The following is a 20633-nucleotide window of genomic DNA, read 5'->3' as shown; positions in this document are numbered from 1 at the left end:
CATGGGGGATGGATTACCAAGCACTTTACGCTGCAAAAATTTCGCAGCATAAACACTTGAAAAATGTATCGTGGGCACCGACCCTGAAAAATGCAAAACCATTTGTATATGGGAAGTAAGGAGCCTGTATCTCCCGGATCCTGCGGGCCGCATGTTGTGCAGGCCTGAACTGCACTGGGCGCTTCTCTAGAGTCTTCTTTGGGGGGGGGGGACTTGCTAGATCAGCTGCTGAGCTGTGATTGGCAGCATCTGGGAGGGAGGGGTGAACACGCGCACACCCCCAGAGAAAGGTTGCACAGTTGAAGTAGAAGCAGAGATTTCACAAAGTGCACTCCAGAAGAAACAAATGTCAATATCTCTGGACTAGAATCGGGACCTCAGGGATTTTTGCAAGGTCACTTTTTTTTTGAGCGCAAGTGATGGGTCCTCTTTAACACTTCATAAAGTAGTTTAGTTAACTTTTATTTCTCCAAGTTGATTGTTTTTTTGTAAAAAAAATAAAATAAAAAAGTTGTGATCCTGTGATAGGGTTATTTCGCACCTTGAACAATTCCTATGGATTTGTATTGTGGATACTGCACTTGGGATCAATGGCTGTAAACCTCGTTCACATGTTGTATTCTTTATTCCTCAGGAAAAGTCCTTTCACTGGAATGAAGAATGGCAGCTCTTTGCCCTCCACCTTCTCCAGCTGTAGCCAAGACTCTGATCACTATCGATGGTTACTCACCACTTTTAGCTGCTACCTTTGCATACTGGGACAACATTCTGGGACCTCGAGTGAGACACATCTGGGCCCCGAAGACTGATGAAGTGGTGCTGAGCGATGGAGAGGTTACGTTCCTGGCAAATCACACGTTGAATGGCGAGATCTTGAGGAATGCAGAAAGTGGAGCCATCGATGTGAAGTTTTTTGTACTTGCAGAGAAGGGAGTGATCATTGTGTCTCTGATATTTGATGGAAACTGGAACGGGGATCGGAGTACATATGGCCTCTCTATCATTCTGCCCCAAACTGAACTGTGCTTCTACCTGCCTCTGCACAGGGTCTGCGTGGCCCGCCTTACACACATCATCAGGAAGGGACGGATATGGATGCACAAAGTAAGTCTACACTGCGGATTTCAGGATATGTTAGTAATATTTGCTATTAATCCGAAAAGGAGGGCTCCATGATATAAGTTGCTAAGGAAAATGTGGCTTGGCATCCAAGCGCTATATACACACAGCTCAGATTTGTAGGCTGTCATGTACCAGAAGAAGGCCAAAAGTATGTTCTTCTGGCCTCTGTCTGGCAGGGACGCGCTTGTATACCTTTTGTTTTGCTGTAGAGAGTGACAGAGTCACAACAAAAAACATATATAGCTTGCAGTAAAAGGCTACATTCCCACAATGAGCTTTTGGTGAGTTTTTGATGTTGCAGATTTTCTGCGCGCATTAAGTAAAATAAGTTACTTGCCTTTTTCAGAAAATAGGCAGCCTGAAAAAACTCAACAAAAACTCATTGTGGGAACTTAGGCTAAGGTTTTTTATTTTTTGCACTGGTTCCCTATGGTGGGTAAAAGCCACCTTGACTGTGGCCACTGTCGGGGGCATGCCTACTTTGAGTGTATGAGCCTCACAGTAGTCATAAACACAGTGTATCCCTAGCCAAGTATAATATACCCAACAGCAAGAAAAGATCTTCAAAACAATAATAAAGGGAATCTGTCACAAAATCTCACAATAAAAGCAGCACACATACTGTTCTGAGACCTGTTGAGGCTGGCGTACTTTGAAAATCCATGTCAATATAGCTGTATAATACTTAGGGTATGTGCATGGCGGTTGCTTTCCTGCCGTGGCTTGGCCAGTGCCTTGTCCTCCACCGCTTCTGGCTTTCACTCCGTACTGTTAAGTATAGAGAGTGGGCGGCTTCCCAGTTGATGTGAACTGAAGACTTAGCGTGTCACTTCTTTTAACTGCTTCATGGTTTCTGAACCTTGAAGTCGTTAGTAGAAGTGAAATAAGATGGAACAAGTTTGTTTTGACATTGTTGCACACTATTCAGTTGTGGGGCACTCTTTTGGCGCTTTTTCGAGCTGAATCTGCCTACAAAAGACGTCGTGTTTACAAGCCTTATAGTAAAATGACCCTTTTCTCTTTCTAGCTAGAACTCGTTTGAATATCCAAGAGAAACTTTCAAAAATGATTATACAGCCAATCTGATATGCATTTTCAAAGAAAGTATATCCGCCTCATCAGGTCTAAGAGATGTGTAATAATGTATACAATCTGTATATCTGTTGACAGAGCCGCCTTCATACAGGAGCTGTCACCTCCATAAATGCTAATTATCTGCAGATATAGGGTTAATCTGCAGGTATTGCTTATACCCTGTGTAGCCACCTTACTTGAGCAGTGGCTACATGGGGAAAATGACGTTCTATTCTCACTGCAGCTGCTTGCTTCTAGTCATTGGGTCGATAGAGGTAGATGTTACAGTCACTGCTCACTACGTAGTGAGTGTAGTTATCATGACTTCCCCGCAAGTTGATTGACAGCATGCCCTGCACGAAAATGCTACACACACACATGCTGCAAGGTACGCTTGCAGTTTCAGGGAATGAGCGGTGACTATAATATCTCCATGTACTACCCTAATGACAGGAAGTGAGTGACTGAAAGGAAAATAAAACATGGCTACAGCACATGGATGATATACGGATGCCATACTCCATGTACATGTTTTTCACGGACCCACAGATTTGTATTGGCCATTGTCATCCGTGCTGCAGGAAAAAACGAACATGTCTCCTTGTGGCTCACACGAACATGTGAAGATCACCATAGGTTATAATTGGTACGTGTAGTATCTGTGAGAAAAACGGATGCCACACTCAAATGGTAAGGGGGCCTAACAGTGCACTCTTGCTGGTTCGTTGCTACTGATCTGAGCCAGTGACAGCGCACTGTCATTGTGCACATGGGAGCAGGGAGCATGCTATGGGATTCTCAAACAAAGCGTCATCAAAAAGAAAATGAAAAAAAAATATATAGAAAATCAGTTAGTGTAGTTAGGGAAGGATAGGGAATTTTTAATATATATATATATATATATATATATATATATATATATATATATATATATTTTAGAAAATAGTTTAGATTATGGGATTACATAGGCATTTAGGATGAAAATTAAGTTGTCTTTTGGACCACCACTTTAATAATCTGAAAATGGTAAAAAAAAAAAAAAAAAAATGGAAACCACATTTTCAAAACATCTCTATTTATTTAGTATGAGAAATATACATACTTACACTCCTTGGCATGCTGTCAATGAGGTTTATTAATGGTTGTCTGAGGAATGTTCTGACACATTGAATGCACTTGGGTGCGCAAATTATTAAGATCTACTGCTGACAGCTCCCTTTATAATTGCCAACCAATAATGTCCCAGATGTGCTCCATGGGTGACAAGTCCAGAGACGCTGCAGGCAATGGTAGCACGTTTAGGCCACCCAAGCTGCACCAGCAATATGCACTTTGATGTTGTCCTCTTGAAAAACAACTTCCTGGACAGTCTGGAGAGATGGCCGTATCACTGGATCCATGACCAATCAATGCAATGTCGGTTTGGCTACTGTACATTATGCCACACCACACAATAATCCAGGGAGTAGGACCGGTTTGACATTCCCTCATGAAGGCCTCTTTATGACGTTACTCACGTGGTCTCGTCAGATTTGAAGAATGGCGTGTAGTGATCCATTCTGTACTGCAAGCGAAATTACATGTCACATACCAAGTTTAAGACATCAGTGTCTACTCAGACCGTCATAGGGCATTTGCACTCAATGGGCCACAAGCCAGGCATTCAGCTACATTGACCTCATACCATAGCTCTCAACAGCTATTATGATGCTGAGCAAGACATGAATGGAGGTCATTCCTCTTCAGCGATGAGTCCCGCTCTTGTCTTGGATGCAATGATAGCCAGAGATTGGTCTGGATAGCACATAGGCAACACCATGAAGAGGCTTGCACAAAGGAAATTGAATGTGTCCCAGAAGCTGTATTTCAACACGACTACACCAGGCCACATGATGCTCGTGCTACTGTGAGCAACCTGCATGGCCTGCAGTGTCTCCGGACTTGTCTCCCATTGAGCACATCTGGGATGCCACTGGTCGGCAATTGGAAAGGGGGCTGCCAGAAGCGGATCTTGATGTTTTGAAAATGTTTGCATTTTTTTCATCATTTGGATATTAACAGGTCTATCGATCCAGTGATTTCCACAATTCCAGGACTTTTCCTTCTTGGTGCTGCAATTTCAGTGCCTAGAAAACTGTCCCATTGAAGGCAATGAGTCCGCTCCAGACTATTCTTTCCATGTAGCTTCTGTAAAGTATATTTCTAAATCGCAACTCGGGCAAGATGACTATGTTACAGTCATATATGGAGAATATAAAATTAACATAGTTTCTCTTATCTAAACAGAATGTTTCAGTGTCTGGTCTTCGTTAATAAGAAAAAATATTGATCATACTACGACTTCAGGCTCTTGTTTGAGTACGAGAGATGTTCAATACCTTGTAGCCATAGGCACCCATGTGTCTGGATAACATGGCATCCAATGGAACATAGTTACAAGGATTGAAAAAAGACACTGGTGCATCCAGTTCAACCTTTCTGGATCAATCATACATTATCTATCACTTATTTACTACCCACAGCTCCACTTGTTATGAGAAAAGCATCCAGCCCTATTTAAATATAGTGTTTATTACAATTGCCTTTCTTTTTTAGTTTCTATCTATCAGAAAAGTTCTTAACGATCGGCCATGTTCACACACTAAAGCAGGGATGCCAAACTCCAATACACAGAGGGCCAAAATGAAAAACTTTTCTTATGGAAACAAACTTAGGCTGTGTGCCCACGATGCGTTTTTTAAGCGTTTCCGCAGTGGCAAAAACCCTGCAGAAACGCTTAAACACATGGTAGAAGGCCTGCCATGTTCCCCAATGATAATCCGCATGTGCTGTGCATATGCTGCGGAAATTTCCGCTGCGAGTTATCATTGCGGAAAAAAACGCAGCAGTACCAATTATTTTGCGGAAGTGCTGCGTTTTCGCCGCCATTGACTTTCATTGGAACGCATGGAATCCGCATCACTGCATCTGTAGATGCGGAATCCAAGCGTTTGAGTGCGCGGATGGTACCCGGTTGTGGAGGACAGGAGACTCTCCTCCGGACCCGGGTACCATAGAACCTGTAAAACAAAGAATAAAATAAAAAATAAATGTTATATTTATCGTCTGACGGCCCCCGGTGTCCTTGTCTTCACTTGCCGGCAACTCGTGGTGGACTGAAGGACCTGCGCTGACGTCAGTCATGTGACGGCAGGTCCTTCAGTGTAGTGCATCGCGAGCTGCCGGCAGCCAGGACGGAGCGAAGCAAGACTCCGGGGGCCATCAGAAGGTAAGTATAGATTTATTTTTTACCATTCTTTAAAGGTCACAGTATATAAATCAATGCCTTTTGGATGGATTTATATAATGTGACCAAGTTGTCAAGCACTTTCCAAGTGATGCTAAAATCGCTTGGAAAGCGCTTGACAACCCGCATGCGAAAATGCATGTGAAGACCGCTTCACATCCGCATGTCCCTGGCAGGAAAACGCATGTACAATCCGCATGCGAAAATGCATGTGAAGAACGCTTCACATCCGCATGTCCCTGGCAGGAAAATGCATGTACAATCCGCATGCGAAAATGCATGTGAAGAACGCTTCACATCCGCATGTCCCTGGCAGGAAAACGCATGTACAATCCGCATGCGTTTTTTCTGCCAGGCAGATGCAGAAACGCTCAGGAAAAATCCGGAGCATTTCTGCATCGTGGGCACATAGCCTTAAAGGGTTTGTCCCATGAACAAAATACATTTTAATTAATATATCTTAGAATAAAATAAACACATAATCACAAATGGGGCATACTGGAATAATATAATATGTTATGCAAGAGCAGTAAAAGCATATGGGATAATTTTAGATATGTAATAAATAAAAAAAAAAATAAAAAAAACTTGAATAATAAAGTATGAAGCCAACAAAAGTGCCCGCCAAACCCAGTAAGATACCCCTACAATGAATTCCTCCAAAGTACTCTCCACCCGCACGGTATGATGACCATACTGTGCCCCCAGCCCCTCAATTCCCGGCAAAGTATGGTGACCCCCACATAGTCCTCCATACAGTATAATGGGCCCTGCATTGCTCTCCATACAGTATAATGGCCCCACATAGTCCCCCATACAGTATAATGGGCCCCGCGTGGCCCTCCATACAGTATAATGGGCCCCGCGTGGCCCTCCATACAGTATAATGGGCCCCGCGTGGCCCTCCATACAGTATAATGGGCCCCGCGTGGCCCTCCATACAGTATAATGGGCCCCGCGTGGCCCTCCATACAGTATAATGGGCCCCGCGTGGCCCTCCATACAGTATAATGGGCCCACATTAAAAATAAATACTCGCCTCTCCCCGGTCTCCCACTACTTCTGTCTCGGCAGTGAGCGCTCTGAGCCTCTGCACTGCTGGCAGCACAGTGGGCATGTTGTAGTGACATCATCGCGCCCACTACGCTGAGATGTCAGACGCAGAGGGAGAATGATGGCTGAGGGAGCATCAGCTGACGCTCCCTCTTTTATCATTGCTTTTTTGTATTGGCATCCAGGATACACTCACCCTCCGGGCCAGATTTTGACGTGTGCACTAAAGCCTCCCCATACATTTTTAAATAGTTTGTCTGGCTGCTAAGTACTCTTGTGTTCTCTGTGAAAGTTGATGCCAGGCATCTCTGGTGGTTGCTTATGTCCCGGAGAACAAAAGTATTGTCAATTCATAATCAAAGATGGCGGTTCCTCAACTCCTCAATTATCCTCTATCGGAGGATCCCATACACATTAGACTGTCAGCCAAACCCGTCGACATCAGCAGGTTTGGCAGATATTAGTCTTTGTATGGGGGGAAATACTGTCCGGATTTAGGCACAGAATTTGCACCTAAATTTACCCTGGTTTCCTGGCTGTGCCTGTGAATGAAGTACTTTTTAAAAAAAAAAAAAAAAAAAGCCATGTAGTTGCTAACTAGCTGCCTGTTTTACCCGGTGCCAGTCATTGACCGCTCCTGCTGGAGATTCAGCTGCTCCCTGTGAACAGAGCAGCAGTTTCTCTTCCTGATGACAGGGTGGGACTACTGGTGTCATGCTGACTGACAGACGGCTTCCCCCAATTAGGCAGTGTGGAGCCGGCTTCAATCAGCAAAAAAAAAAAAGTCCTGGATATCTTTAATGAAACTAGTTCACATGTGCTAGTCAATTCATGGTAGAAATCTTAGTTTCCAATTTGGATTATCTAGAATTCCACAGTAGATTTTTCTATGGCTGATCTATACTGTGTGAAAATAGTACAACAAGCCTTGTATGGCTCCAGGAGTACTGGAATACTTTGGAATACTTTGCCACTAATAGTCCATGTGAAGGCTACAAGATATCCAGCTGCATGCTTATAATGTAGGATATATTGCCTATGCAGGCCCTTAGAGAGGAATATCGGAGCTGGAGAAGTAGGGTGAGGAGGAGCACTATTCAAGGACACAGAGGGATCAGTGGGAAACCTTATGCTGCCCAGCAAAGCTGAGGACTTTGGCATCTGCTTGTTTCTCTCAGAGCAGAATGTGGCACCACGTTCCTGGCGGACATGCTAAGTGTGGAAGAGCTAGATGTGAATGGGATCTTATCTACTACCACATGTGGTTGTGTTTCTGTTTCTTTTGATCCTACACAATGTTTCCAAAACAGCATATATAGAGATACAGGAATCCATAAAGATAAAGTATTCAGCTGTTTCCACTTTCACATTCCATTCTGTGGTTATAAAATAGTATCACTCCCCAACCCTTTCTCTCTCTCTTTGTACAGGGCCAGAGCATCATTTCCATGTTGACTGGAGAAGTCATCCCTATTATGGAGCTGCTGTCGTCTATGAAGTCGCATGGCGTTCCTGAAGAAATAGATGTAAGCCCTTAAACCCGGCTGTTTGAAGAGAGTCTCCAAATCCATCTGTCAGCTCAGTGATTAATGCATTCTGGTGTCACCTCGTACATTTGTCATTCTTTAGGAAGCGCCCGAGAATATGGCTCTTTGCCGCCCTCTGCTTTGTCTGCTGTGATGTAGAAAATCTGCAGTAAAATCCTCGCTGCTTGCTGTGGGGAATATAATATTCATACATATATGCTTTGTGATGGGTAGTTTGCATTGCGATCAGAAGTTTTACCTTTTAATATGATGTAAAATCTGCACAAACCTATAGTAGCCTGTTCACGGTATGTTAAGTTGTGTGACTTTCTACAGATGACCCAACACATTCTCTGATTATATCATTATATGACATGTGGATAATTATGGAAAACCCCACCATCAGCCCAGTGTGCATGGGGTAATGCAGTTGCACATCTTGTGAAAACCTGCATTTATTATGCTTAGTTTTGCCCAATCCTTTAAATGGGTTGTCTGGCCTTAAGGTACAAGTCTGCAGTCTTTCTATGTGACTGCAGACTTGTGAATCCTCACATCACGTGCACGGGGTGCTGTGAGGATTCTCCGGAAGTGGTTGGTGATGTGACCACAAGTATGCGATTTGCATCTTTCCAGCCACATTCCAACTAGACTGTATCTGGCCTCTCTCAATACACTTGCATAGAGCAAGGCTGTGCCCGTCTAGTCGTCATGTAACCGCATGTATGCAAATCATATACTAGTGGTCATGCGCCTGGCGCAGGAACCGGAGAATCCTCACAGCGTGCAGTGGACATGATGTGAGGATTCACAAGTCTGCAGTCATATACCGTGACTGCAGACTTGTAGTTTAAGATGAGACAGCCATTTGAAGGAGAAACGTGCTGACAATACCCTCTTCCTGGCAGAGGTCTGCCTAGCTCAATGAATGCTACATAACTAAGTGCTATGTTGTGCTGGCATATAATCTAATTTTACAATGTTTGCTTTGGTCTGGAGTGCTGGTGGTACGGTTTGTAAGCCCCTCATAGACCTTGGATGGCTGTCAGCTGAATGATGGTTCAGCAAGCCGCAATCTCGGCTGGCCCTCCCATACACTAGAGCTCTCCCTTTGCCAAGTGCTTGTGTTCTCAATGAGAGAGCTGCTGCCAAACTACAGAATAATATGATGTGTAGTCCAAAATCTGACACTCTCTGTATCCTTAACTTCCCTGACAATCCTCAGTCTAGGGCCCTTATACACATTAGACTATCAGCTAAATCCGTTGGTGAAGCCAATGTGTACAGGGGGTTTTACCTGTATACATGTGAATAATGCCATTACATGGCTGATAGTAGTGCTGTATGATAAACTGCTGCCAGCTAGGGAGGCACATGCATGGGGGCCAAGAGCCTCGGTGGTTTTCACACCGTGCACTCATCTGCTGGAAGGGCCGCTATACCAGTTTATTCATGTCTTGTCCACAAAGGAGTCTTTACTTTGTCTTCTCCTATCTCCTGTGTGATCAGTTATCTCTGTTATACAGCTGAGAAATCATGTTTTACTAACTTATCTACAAGACCTGCTATCTGCTACAGGAAAGAGAAAGCGAGAAGGAAAGACGGGTGACAGTGTGGATGAGTGCAGCCGTTCTTTATGATACAGGGTCTGGGATATTGCAGACGAGGTCCACGGGGACAAAAGTGAATAATGGTGCTGTCCGTCAATCATGGTGTCATCCCAGTTCTAAGTGTTTGCTGCTGCTGTAATGTGTTTATTCCTTTTTTTTTAAAGACCCCAGTAGGCTTTCTTCAATTACTTATTATATTCTGCTGTTTATAGGGGAAATTCAACCCAAAAGTGATAATCAGAAGATCACATTGAAGGAATCTCGGATCTCCGTTGAATTTACAATGATCAAGGAGTTAAGTTAGCCCCTTAATTTTGGAAATTTGTGGTGGTCTGACCTCACAGACTCGAATAATGTGCTCTTCAGGTGTATTTTGGCGAACTTTCTTAAATCTAGAGAAGGTGGAGGTCAGGGACTGCTGGAGGCTGGTTTCTTTGTGATACATCCTCACGCTGGCCAATTTCCAGTAGATACTGCCATATATTATATTTTAAATGTGTTGTTCTAGTGACTTATTCATCCTGTTGATTTGTTTTCTAGATTGCCGCTACTGTTCTTAATGATGACGATATTGGTGACAGCTGCCATGAAGGTTTCCTAAGCAAGTACGTAGTAGCAAGCGTATTGTTCTAGCCTTTTCTCATCTTTTCATGTGACTGTGACTCACTCCATATTGATTGCACACAGACATTGTTTTGATGTAAGTGTATCTCTCTGAAGTTACCTGCTTACCTTACATGACTTGTAAGTAGTGTTGAGCATTCCGATACTGAAATATCGGGTATCGGCCGATATTCACTGTATCGGAATTCCGATACTTAATTCCGATACTTTTATAATATCGAATACCGGAATCGGAAGTTCCCATAATGCCTGCGCTCTGCAGTGTCTCTGAAGGATGAGAAGCTGGGTGGCAGCGCTCAGCTGCGATCCAGCTTGTCATCAGAATGCCATCCCAGCGTGGGAGAATTCTCCTGATTGTTTAAAAGCCGGCGCGCGGTAAAAAGCCGCCGGCTTTTAAACAATCACGCAGCCCCATACTGCTTCCCCGCAGCCTACCACCCCGATCCTCCGCTCCCCTCGCCACCTCCCATCCCGATCGTAAATTAGGACCGGGCGGGGAGCGCAGCACCAAGGAGCGAAGGACCCGGGCGGGGAAGCCGGCAGTGAAAAGACTTCACCGCCGGCTTTCCCGTTCTGTGCTGCGCTTTCCCGCCGGTTATTTCAAATGAACAGCTGAGGTATCAGGTGATGCCGATCAGCTGTTCATTTGAAGTAGCCGCGGTGCCCTCAGAGGGTTCATGTGAGTTCATGCTTGACTGCATTGCATGAACTCACATGAACTTTCCCACGGTCGCACAGGTCAGCCTCACCTCCCGGACCCGTCATGATTAGTGTGTGCGGGGTGTGTGTGTGTGCGGGGTGTGTGTGCGGGGTGTGTGTGCGGGGTGTGTGTGCGGGTGTGTGTGCGGGGTGTGTGTGCGGGGTGTGTGTGCGGGGTGTGTGTGTGTGCGGGGTGTGTGTGCGGGTGTGTGTGCGGGGTGTGTGTGTGCGGGTGTGTGTGCGGGTGTGTGTGCGGGCAGACATAGGCCGATGTGACACTACTACTCCCATCGGCCTATGTCTGTCCCCCGTCCACTCCTGCCAGCAGGATCAGCTCGATGGGAGCAGTAGTTCCCATCAGCCTGATCCTGCTATTTAAATTGCCCTACTGTGTCCCCAATAAATGTTAAATACATGTCATTGGTGGCCAGTGGTTACCTAAAAGAAATTAGTTCATACATTACCTGTCCCCGCCGATCGCCACCTAAAATAAAGTAAAAAATAAAAAACTACACCTATACTCACCAAGACACCTAATTCCCCGAAGCCATCGATCTCCTGTAATAAAATATAAAATAATAAACCACAACCTTATCCTTACCCCTCCGTAGTAGTCCACGAGTGTCCCACGAAGATCTCCAGTTCAGAGCAGCCACATAGAATGTGACCGCTCTGAACCGCTGCCGCCGCTAGAATGACGGGGCCGTAAGGGTTCACCGGAGTTCAGGCAGCGCTGCTCCGGTTAGCTCCTTTACGGCACTGCTGTATCGTGAGAAATTCCCACGGTACAGCACTGCCGTAAAGGAGGTCTCCGGAGCTGCGCTGCCTGAATGCACTCCGGTGACCTCAGTCAGTGGCTCCCGCTGCCGGGAGCGGACGTGTTCCCGGCAGCGTGAGCTTACAGCAGCCATGCACAGCTGTCACCATCTCCAGATGTGACAGCTGTGCATGGGAGATCAGCGCAGGAACGTGGACAGGTAACTATTTTTTTTTTAGTAAACTAAGAATTAAATAAAATGGTGTTTTATTTCAAATAAATTATTTTTTTCTGGGTGTAGTGTGTTTTTTCTTTTTAACACTTTGTAGGTTAGTAATGGGGGTGTCATATAGACGGCCATCATTACTAACCTGGGCTTCATGGCAGCTGGCGCTGACATGAACCCCACCACTATTACCCCCTGCCACCGCACCAGGGCAGCGTGGAAGAGCGAGGCTAAGTGCCAGAATTGGCGCATCCTATGGATGCGCCATTTCTGGGGCGGCTGACGGCTGGTGTTTCTAGCCTGGGAGGGGGCCAATATTCATGGCACCCTTCCTGAGCTATTAATATCAGCCCCCAGCTGTCTGCCTAGCCTTTGCTAGCTATTAAAATAGAGGGGACCCCACGTCATTTTTTTTGGGGGGGTCCCCCATTTTAATAGCTAGTAAAGGCTAGGTATTCAGCTGGGGGCTGATATTAGTAGCCTGGGAAGCTCCGTGGGTTTTACCCCCTTCCCAGGCTTCAAACATCTGCCCCAGCCGTCTGCTTAACCTCCGCTAGAGACTAAAATTATGGGGGATCCCACGCCATTTTTTTTTTAAATAAATCCTTTATTTTAACACTAAATGACATTTGAGGACTTAATAAAGATGCAGTCCCTAAATTATTATTTATTTTTTAATAAATTTTTCCCAAAACTTTTGACGTGGGCTTCGCCATATTTTTGTATGCCAGCCAGGTACAGCATCCAGCTTCTATGAACGCGCCATTTTCCGGGGCGGCCGCGGACTGCAATTTTCAGCGGGGGGGGGGAGGGCAAAAAGCTTGGGCCTCCCTGCGCTGCAGATTCCATCCCCCAGCTGCCTAGTTGTACCTGGCTGGACACAAAAATAGGGAGAAGCTCCACGTTTTTTTTTAATTATTTCATGAAATTCATGGAATAATTAAGAAAAAAAGGGCTTCCCTATATTGTTGTGTCCGGCTAGGTACAAATAGGCAGCTGGTGGTTGGGGGCAGCCCGTTCCTGCCTGCTGTACCTGGCTGGACACAAATATAGTGTGAAGCCCCACGTCAATTTTTTTTTAATTATTTCAGGAAATTCATGAAATAATTAAAAAAAAATTATGTGGGGCTTCGCCCTATAATTGTGTCCAGCCAGGTACAGCAGGCAGGAACGGGCTGCCCCCAACCACCAGCTGCCTATTTGTACCTAGCCGGACACAACAATATAGGGAAGCCCTTTTTTTCTTAATTATTCCATGAATTTCATGAAATAATTAAAAAAAAAAATGTGTGGCGCTTCGCCCTATTTTTGTGTCCAGCCAGGTACAACTAGGCAGCTGGGGGCTGGAATCTGCAGCGCAGGGAGACCCAAGCTTTCTGGGTCCCACCCGCTGCAAATTGCAGTCCGCAGCCGCCCCGGAAAATGGCGCGTTCATAGAAGCGCCATCTTCTGGCGCTGTACCCAACTCATCCAGGGCCCTGGTGCGGTGGCTCACTGGGTAATAAAGGGGTTAAGGCCAGCTTGGCATTATCAGCTGGCCCTAAGCCCGAAATTCATGGGGTCACGCCAATATTAGACATGACCGCCATGAATTTCTAGTAAAGTATTTAAAAAAAACACAAACACCCAGAAAAAAGTCCTTTAATTGAAATAAAGACACAATTCTTTATTGTTCTAAATTAAACCATACTTACCGCCACACCCATTCCAGCTGAAGCCAACGATCTCCTGCAATAAAAGTAAAATAATAAACCAACCTCATCCTTACCTTTCCATGGTTCCCAGGACAGCTTCAGCTCTGCTACATCGAGATGACAGGCTGGACCGCAGCAGAACGCTGCCATCCATCCTGTCATCCCGCGGACACTGAGAAGCGCAGGCATGCTTGCGCTCCTCAGTGTCTTTCTGTGACGTCATCCAGATGAGCCGAGGTCATGTCCAATGAACTCAGCTCACCTCATGCACGTCACTGACAGCGTGGGAAAATTCTCCTGCACTCAGCGCTTCAGCGTGAGAATTCTCCCACGCTGTCAGTGACGTGCATGAGGTGCGCCGAGTTCATGGGACATGACCTCACCTCATGCACGTCACTGACAGCGTGGGAAAATTCTCACGCTGAAGCGCTGAGTGCAGGAGAATTCTCCCACGCTGTCAGTGACGTACATGAGGTGAGCCGAGTTCATTGTCGGCTCATCTGGATGCCGTCACAGCCAGACACTGAGGAGTGGAAGTATGCCTGCGCTTCTCAGTGTCTGCGGGATGACAGGCTGGATGGCAGCGTTCTGCTGCGGTCCAGCCTGTCATCTCGATGTAGCAGAGCTGGAGCCGTCGTGGGAGCCATGGAAAGGTAAGGATGAGGTTGCTTTATTATTTTTCTTTTATTGCAGGAGATCGTTGGCTTCAGCTGGAATGGGCGTGATGGTAAGTATGGTTTAATTTAGAACAATAAAGAATTGTGTGTTTATTTCAATTAAAGGACTTTTTTCTGGGTGTTTGTGTTTTTTTTAAATACTTTACTAGAAATTCATGGTGGTCATGTCTAATATTGGCGTGACCCCATGAATTTCGGGCTTAGGGCCAGCTGATAATGCCAAGCTGGCCTTAACCCCTTTATTACCCAGTGAGCCACCGCATCAGGGCCCTGGATGAGTTGGGTACAGCGCCAGAAGATGGCGCTTCTATGAACGCGCCATTTTCCGGGGCGGCTGCGGACTGCAATTTGCAGCGGGTGGGGCCCAGAAAGCTTGGGCCTCCCTGCGCTGCAGATTCCAGCCCCCAGCTGCCTAGTTGTACCTGGCTGGACACAAAAATAGGGCGAAGCTCCACGTTTTTTTTTTTTTAAATTCATGAAATTCATGGAATAATTCAGAAAAAAAGGGCTTCCCTATATTGTTGTGTCCGGCTAGGTACAAATAGGCTGCTGGTGGTTGGGGGCAGCCCGTTCCTGCCTGCTGTACCTGACTGGACACAAATATAGGGCGAAGCCCCACATCAATTTTTTTAAATTATTTCATGAATTTCCTGAAATGATTTAAAAAAAATTGACGTGGGGCTTCGCACTATATTTGTGTCCAGCCAGGTACAGCAGGCAGGAACGGGCTGCCCCCAACCACCAGCTGCCTATTTGTACCTGGTTGGACACAACAATATAGGGAAGCCCTTTTTTTCTTAATTATTTCATGAATTTCATGAAATAATTAAAAAAAAAAAATACGTGAAGCTTCTCCCTATTTTTGTGTCCAGCCAGGTACAACTAGGCAGCTGGGGGATGGAATCTGCAGCGCAGGGAGGCCCAAGCTTTCTGCCCCCCACCCTCCCCCCGCTGAAAATTGCAGTGCGCAGCCACCCCGGAAAATGGTGCGTTCATAGAAGCTGGATGCTGTACCTGGCTGGCATACAAAAATATGGCGAAGCCCACGTCAAAAGTTTTGGGAAAAATTAATTAAAAAATAAATAATAATTTAGGGACTGCATCTTTATTAACTCCTCAAATGTCATTTAGTGTTAAAATAAAGGACTTATTTTAAAAAAAATTGACGTGGGGCTTCGCCCTATATTTGTGTCCAGCCAGGTACAGCAGGCAGGAACAGGCTGCCCCCAACCACCAGCTGCCTATTTGTACCTGGCCGGACACAACAATATAGGGAAGCCCTTTTTTAAAAAAATTATTTCATGAAATAATTAAAAAAAAATTGACGTGGGGCTTCGCACTATATTTGTGTCCAGCCAGGTACAGCAGGCAGGAATGGGCTGCCCCCAACCACCAGCTGCCTATTTGTACCTGGTTGGACACAACAATATAGGGAAGCCCTTTTTTTCTTAATTATTCCATGAATTTCATGAAATAATTTTAAAAAAAAATGCGTGGGGCTTCGCCCTATTTTTGTGCCCAGCCAGATACAACTAGGCAGCTGGGGGCTGGAATCCGCAGCGCAGGGAGACCCAAGCTTTCTGGGCCACCCCCGCTGCAAATTGCAGTCCGCAGCCGCCCCAGAAAATGGCGCGTTCATAGAAGCGCCATCTTCTGGCGCTGTACCCAACTCATCCAGGGCCCTGGTGCGGTGGCTCACTGGGTAATAAAGGGGTTAAGGCCAGCTTGGCATTATCAGCTGGCCCTAAGCCCAAAATTCATGGGGTCACGCCAATATTAGACATGACCACCATGAATTTCTAGTAAAGTATTTAAAAAAACACAAACACCCAGAATAAAGTCCTTTAATTGAAATAAACACACAATTCTTTATTGTTCTAAATTAAACCATACTTACCACCACGCCCATTCCAGCTGAAGCCAACGATCTCCTGCAATAAAAGTAAAATAATAAAGCAACCTCATCCTTACCTTTCCATGGCTCCCACGACAGCTTCAGCTCTGCTACATCGAGATGACAGGCTGGACCGCAGCAGAACGCTGCCATCCATCCTGTCATCCCGCAGACACTGAGAAGCGCAGGCATACTTCCACTCCTCAGTGTCTGGCTGTGACGGCATCCAGATGAGCCGAGGTCATGTCCAATGAACTCCGCTCACTTCATGTACGTCACTGACAGCGTGGGAAAATTCTCCTGCACTCAGCACTTCAGCGTGAGAATTTTCCCACGCTGTCAGTGACGTGCATGAGGTGAGCTGAGTTCATTGGACATGACCTCACCTCATGTATGTCACTGACAGCGTGGGAGAATTCTCACGCTGAAGCGCTGAGTGCAGGAGAATTTTCCCACGCTGTCAGTGACGTGCATGAGGTGAGCTGAGTTCATTGGACATGAACTCGGCTCATCTGGATGACGTCACAGAGAGACACTGAGGAGCGCAAGCATGCCTGCGCTTCTCAGTGTCTGCGGGATGACAGGCTGGATGGCAGCTTTCTGCTGCGGTCCAGCCTGTCATCTCGATGTAGCAGAGCTGGAGCTGTCCTGGGAACCATCGAAAGGTAAGGATGAGGTTGCTTTATTATTTTTCTTTTATTGCAGGAGATCGTTGGCTTCAGCTGGAATGGGCGTGATGGTAAGTATGGTTTAATTTAGAACAATAAAGAATTGTGTCTTTATTTCAATTAAAGGACTTTACTCTGGGTGTTTGTGTTTTCTTTTAACTTTGACTATGGGGTTAGTAATGGGGGTGTCTTATAGACGCCTCTCCATTACTAACCTGGGCTTGATGTCAGCTGGCATTATAAGCTGACATCAACCCCAACCCTATTACCCCCTGCCACCGCACCAGGGCAGCGTGGAAGAGCGAGGCTAAGTGCCAGAATTGGCGCATCCTATGGATGCGCCATTTCTGGGGCGGCTGACGGCTGGTGTTTCTAGCCTGGGAGGGGGCCAATATTCATGGCACCCTTCCTGGGCTATTAATATCAGCCCCCAGCTGTCTGCCTAGCCTGTGCTAGCTATTAAATTAGGGGGGACCCCACGTCATTTTTTTGGGGGGGTCCCCCATTTTAATAGCTAGTAAAGGCTAGGTATTCAGCTGGGGGCTGATATTAGTAGCCTGGGAAGCTCCGTGGGTATTAGCTCCTTCCCAGGCTTCAAACATCTGCCCCAGCTGTCTGCTTAACCTCCGCTAGAGCCTAAAATTAAGGGGAACCCCACGCCAATTTTTTTTTAAATAAATCCTTTATTTTAACACTAAATGACAAGTACAGTAATCAACACTGTCACTGTACTTCATATATATGTGACTGACATGTTTCTATCTATCTAATCTATGTGTGATTCTCTATTCCTTCTATTCTAAATTGTCGGGTACAGATGCTGAATTGCCGGCCGGCTTTCTTAAAGAGACGGTGCATGAAAACACTATTATTTTTTTAAATAAATCCTTTACACTAAATGACAAGTTCTGTAAGCAACACTGTCACTGTACTTCTTATATATGTGACTGACATGTTTCTATCTATCTAATCTATGTGTGAAGCTCTATTCTTTCTGTTATAAATTGTCGGGTACAGATGCTGAATTGCCGGCCGGCTTTTTTAAAGAGACGGTGCACGAAAACACTAATATTTTTTTTAATAAATCCTTTACACTAAATGACAAGTACAGTAAGCAACACTGTCACTGTACTTCATATATATGTGACTGACATGTTTCTATCTATCTAATCTATGTGTGAAGCTCTATTCTTTCTGTTGTAAATTGTCGGGTACCGGTGTATGCCGCTGATGAATTGCCGGCTTTTCATGTCATTCTACATTATTCTTAGTTGTTTTACTTCATGTAGAATTAACCTACAAGGAAAGAAAGGGTTTATTTTCATTCCGATATTTGTGTCCCATTGACTTGCATTGGTTTCCGGTATCGGAATCGGCGATATCCGATACTTTTTGGGTATCGGCCCGATCCAATCCGATACGATATTTCCTGATATCGGAAGGTATCGCTCAACACTACTTGTAAGGGCTCATGTAGCCATCCGTTGATCTCAGTCTGATCTTACACTGTAATTCAAGGACTGGCTGCGGCTCTCCCGACCCAAGTGTGACATCCTAGAAGAAATATGAAGCTGTCACGCTCTGGGTGGGAGAGCTGCGGCCAGTCCATGCATTGCGGTCTGTGCTTGGACTGATTTGCACAGACGTCTGATTGAGCCCTTAGTCTAAAGGGTCATTCCAACATTCTCACCCATCCACTTGATCCCTACTAAACCTGAGAAGAAAGCATTGAAATGCTCCATCGAAATGCATGTGTGCTGCCAAGGTATTCGCTCAGACCTGAGCGATGTACTCAGATATCTCCGACAGTCTCACAGATGATGAATGTGATTTTTACATTTTTCCCAACTGGGCATTTCACAGTCCTGTTTTGGGTATCAGTGAGGTTCCAGCTGCTGGCCCCCATTTCTTAGCTATCCTATAATGTTGGGAACTGCCCTGTAACTTGCTTCTTTGAAATCCTTCCCGCAACTGAGAGTACTTATTTTATTTTCTGCAAAATATCTGTCCCGTTCTCAACTTTCGCAGTATAAATTGTGAAATACTCTGCCTTTCTTTTGCTTCTTAATCAATAGTTCCTGGATTTTCAGGGTCCTGCAGAACAGGAGGCGTCCGATTCTAGTGTAGGATGACTGAATGAGCACAGTAGGTGTTGTTATGATGTGGAATCTAACTGCTGTGCTACAACTGCTATCAGAAGCCATGTACTGTAGATAAAGCTTCAAATTAATGAGGCCCTAGGAAAAGTATATGTATTTTCTGAGCAGTCTATTGTACTGTAGTGTAGAAAAGCATGTGTTTCCGTTTTTTCTGGAGTGCTCCCCGCTGCTACTCTCACATTCCCTCCAGACTCTTACTACTAATTGTGCCGTAGTGACTGCTTGATAAAGGTAAGAAGGCATTTTGCATTTTATCTCTTTATCTGAGAACAGTGGTGAAAAAAAACACTTCAATAACTACCCAGCATTAGGTCTAGCGGGTTTCATTATTTTTGCCAGGGGGAACAGTCTATTAAGGGTTATGGCTGCTCCTGTGAAGCACTTGTCAAGGCTACTGCTCTAAAATTGTTACTGACAGAGTTCCTGTGGCGTTTTAACAATTTTTGCGTCCCCATTGATTTGTATACTATATGCTGCTTTCATAAAAATCTAATTTATTAGGTATATCATCTCTTATCATGGCTATTGGCTAAATAATACTTCCCTGAGTGGACTATCCGCAGTCCTAAGCAAGTTCATCCACCTGCTCAAGTCCCATATCACCTTCTGTCTCCCTTGTTTAGCCTGACATTCTTTCTGGCATGCTTTGGGCTCCGGTAGTGATGTTCCTCTGTATATTCAGAAGGCTCGCTCAGCATGGGCAATGGTGCTTGAAAGGTTCCCGTCACAGCTTCACTTATTTTCTGAAAGTACAACCTTTGATGGCTCAATCAGAATAACAAGGGGCTTCTTTACTATTGCCAAGTATGCTACAGCCAAATGTTTAGCACACCGTTGCTTATAGCTGCCGCCATATTTAAAAATATTTTACTTTACCTTTATTTTAAGTGTATTATTATTTTAATGGTGAAATAGTAGATTATGACTGTGATATAAAGTGACTTACTCCTGCATGAATTAAAGCTGTTGGATCACAGAACACTGAAAAATTTTGCACTTAATGCGCCCATTTCTAGATTTTATTATTGCTTACAGTGCCTGGTGTGATACCCCCTGGTTTTCTTCTTATTCCAAATATAGTGAAAAATGGAGATGGTCAGCTCACCAGACACGTGTTATTCAATGTTAATTCTGGGAATCGGAAACTGAAGTGCCATCAGTGGAATCCATAGGATAGGAGAAGTATATCCAGCACTGAAATTATATTTAAATATTTATTCCATCACCGTAAAATCATAAAAACGTACCTCTCATGATATAACCTCAGACGCAGCTGTTGTAACAATTTCTTCTTATTCCCTCCTAGAACATCCATCTTGTGTTAAGGGCTGGGTGGTCACACAAGCTCAGAAACACACCAGTCCTGCTTTCTCGGTCACGTCATTGGGGGACACAGGAAGCATGGGTTAATATGCTGCTACCTAGAGGCTGACACCAAGGGCTCGCTCACACCACCTTATAAATTGGAAGAGTGCTATCTGTGTTTTTTTTTGTTTGTTTTTTTTTTTTAATCGGATAGCACTCGGGCCACTGTTATTCAATGGGGCAGTGCTGGTGACCGTTT

The 20633-nt window shown here is 45.1% G+C and overlaps 1 protein-coding gene across 1 annotated transcript in view; it reads left to right on the top strand.

Annotated features, from left to right (window-relative positions):
* Positions 1–20633, top strand: part of C9orf72 (C9orf72-SMCR8 complex subunit) — a 55761-nt gene that overhangs the window by 17698 nt on the left and 17430 nt on the right. The window contains exons 2-4 of the mRNA XM_073667417.1: positions 635–1104; positions 7966–8061; positions 10212–10276. Coding sequence (XP_073523518.1) covers positions 661–1104; positions 7966–8061; positions 10212–10276 — 605 coding nt within the window. The 5' untranslated portion in view covers positions 635–660. The remainder of the gene's footprint in view (positions 1–634; positions 1105–7965; positions 8062–10211; positions 10277–20633) is intronic.

This window comes from Phyllobates terribilis, unplaced genomic scaffold, assembly GCF_046119375.1.
Source record: "Phyllobates terribilis strain yellow unplaced genomic scaffold, ASM4611937v1 Scaffold_1__5_contigs__length_1240528914, whole genome shotgun sequence".
NCBI lineage: Eukaryota > Metazoa > Chordata > Amphibia > Anura > Dendrobatidae > Phyllobates > Phyllobates terribilis.
Note: the sequence above shows the minus strand (reverse complement) of the source record. Positions and strands in the feature narration are given on the sequence as shown.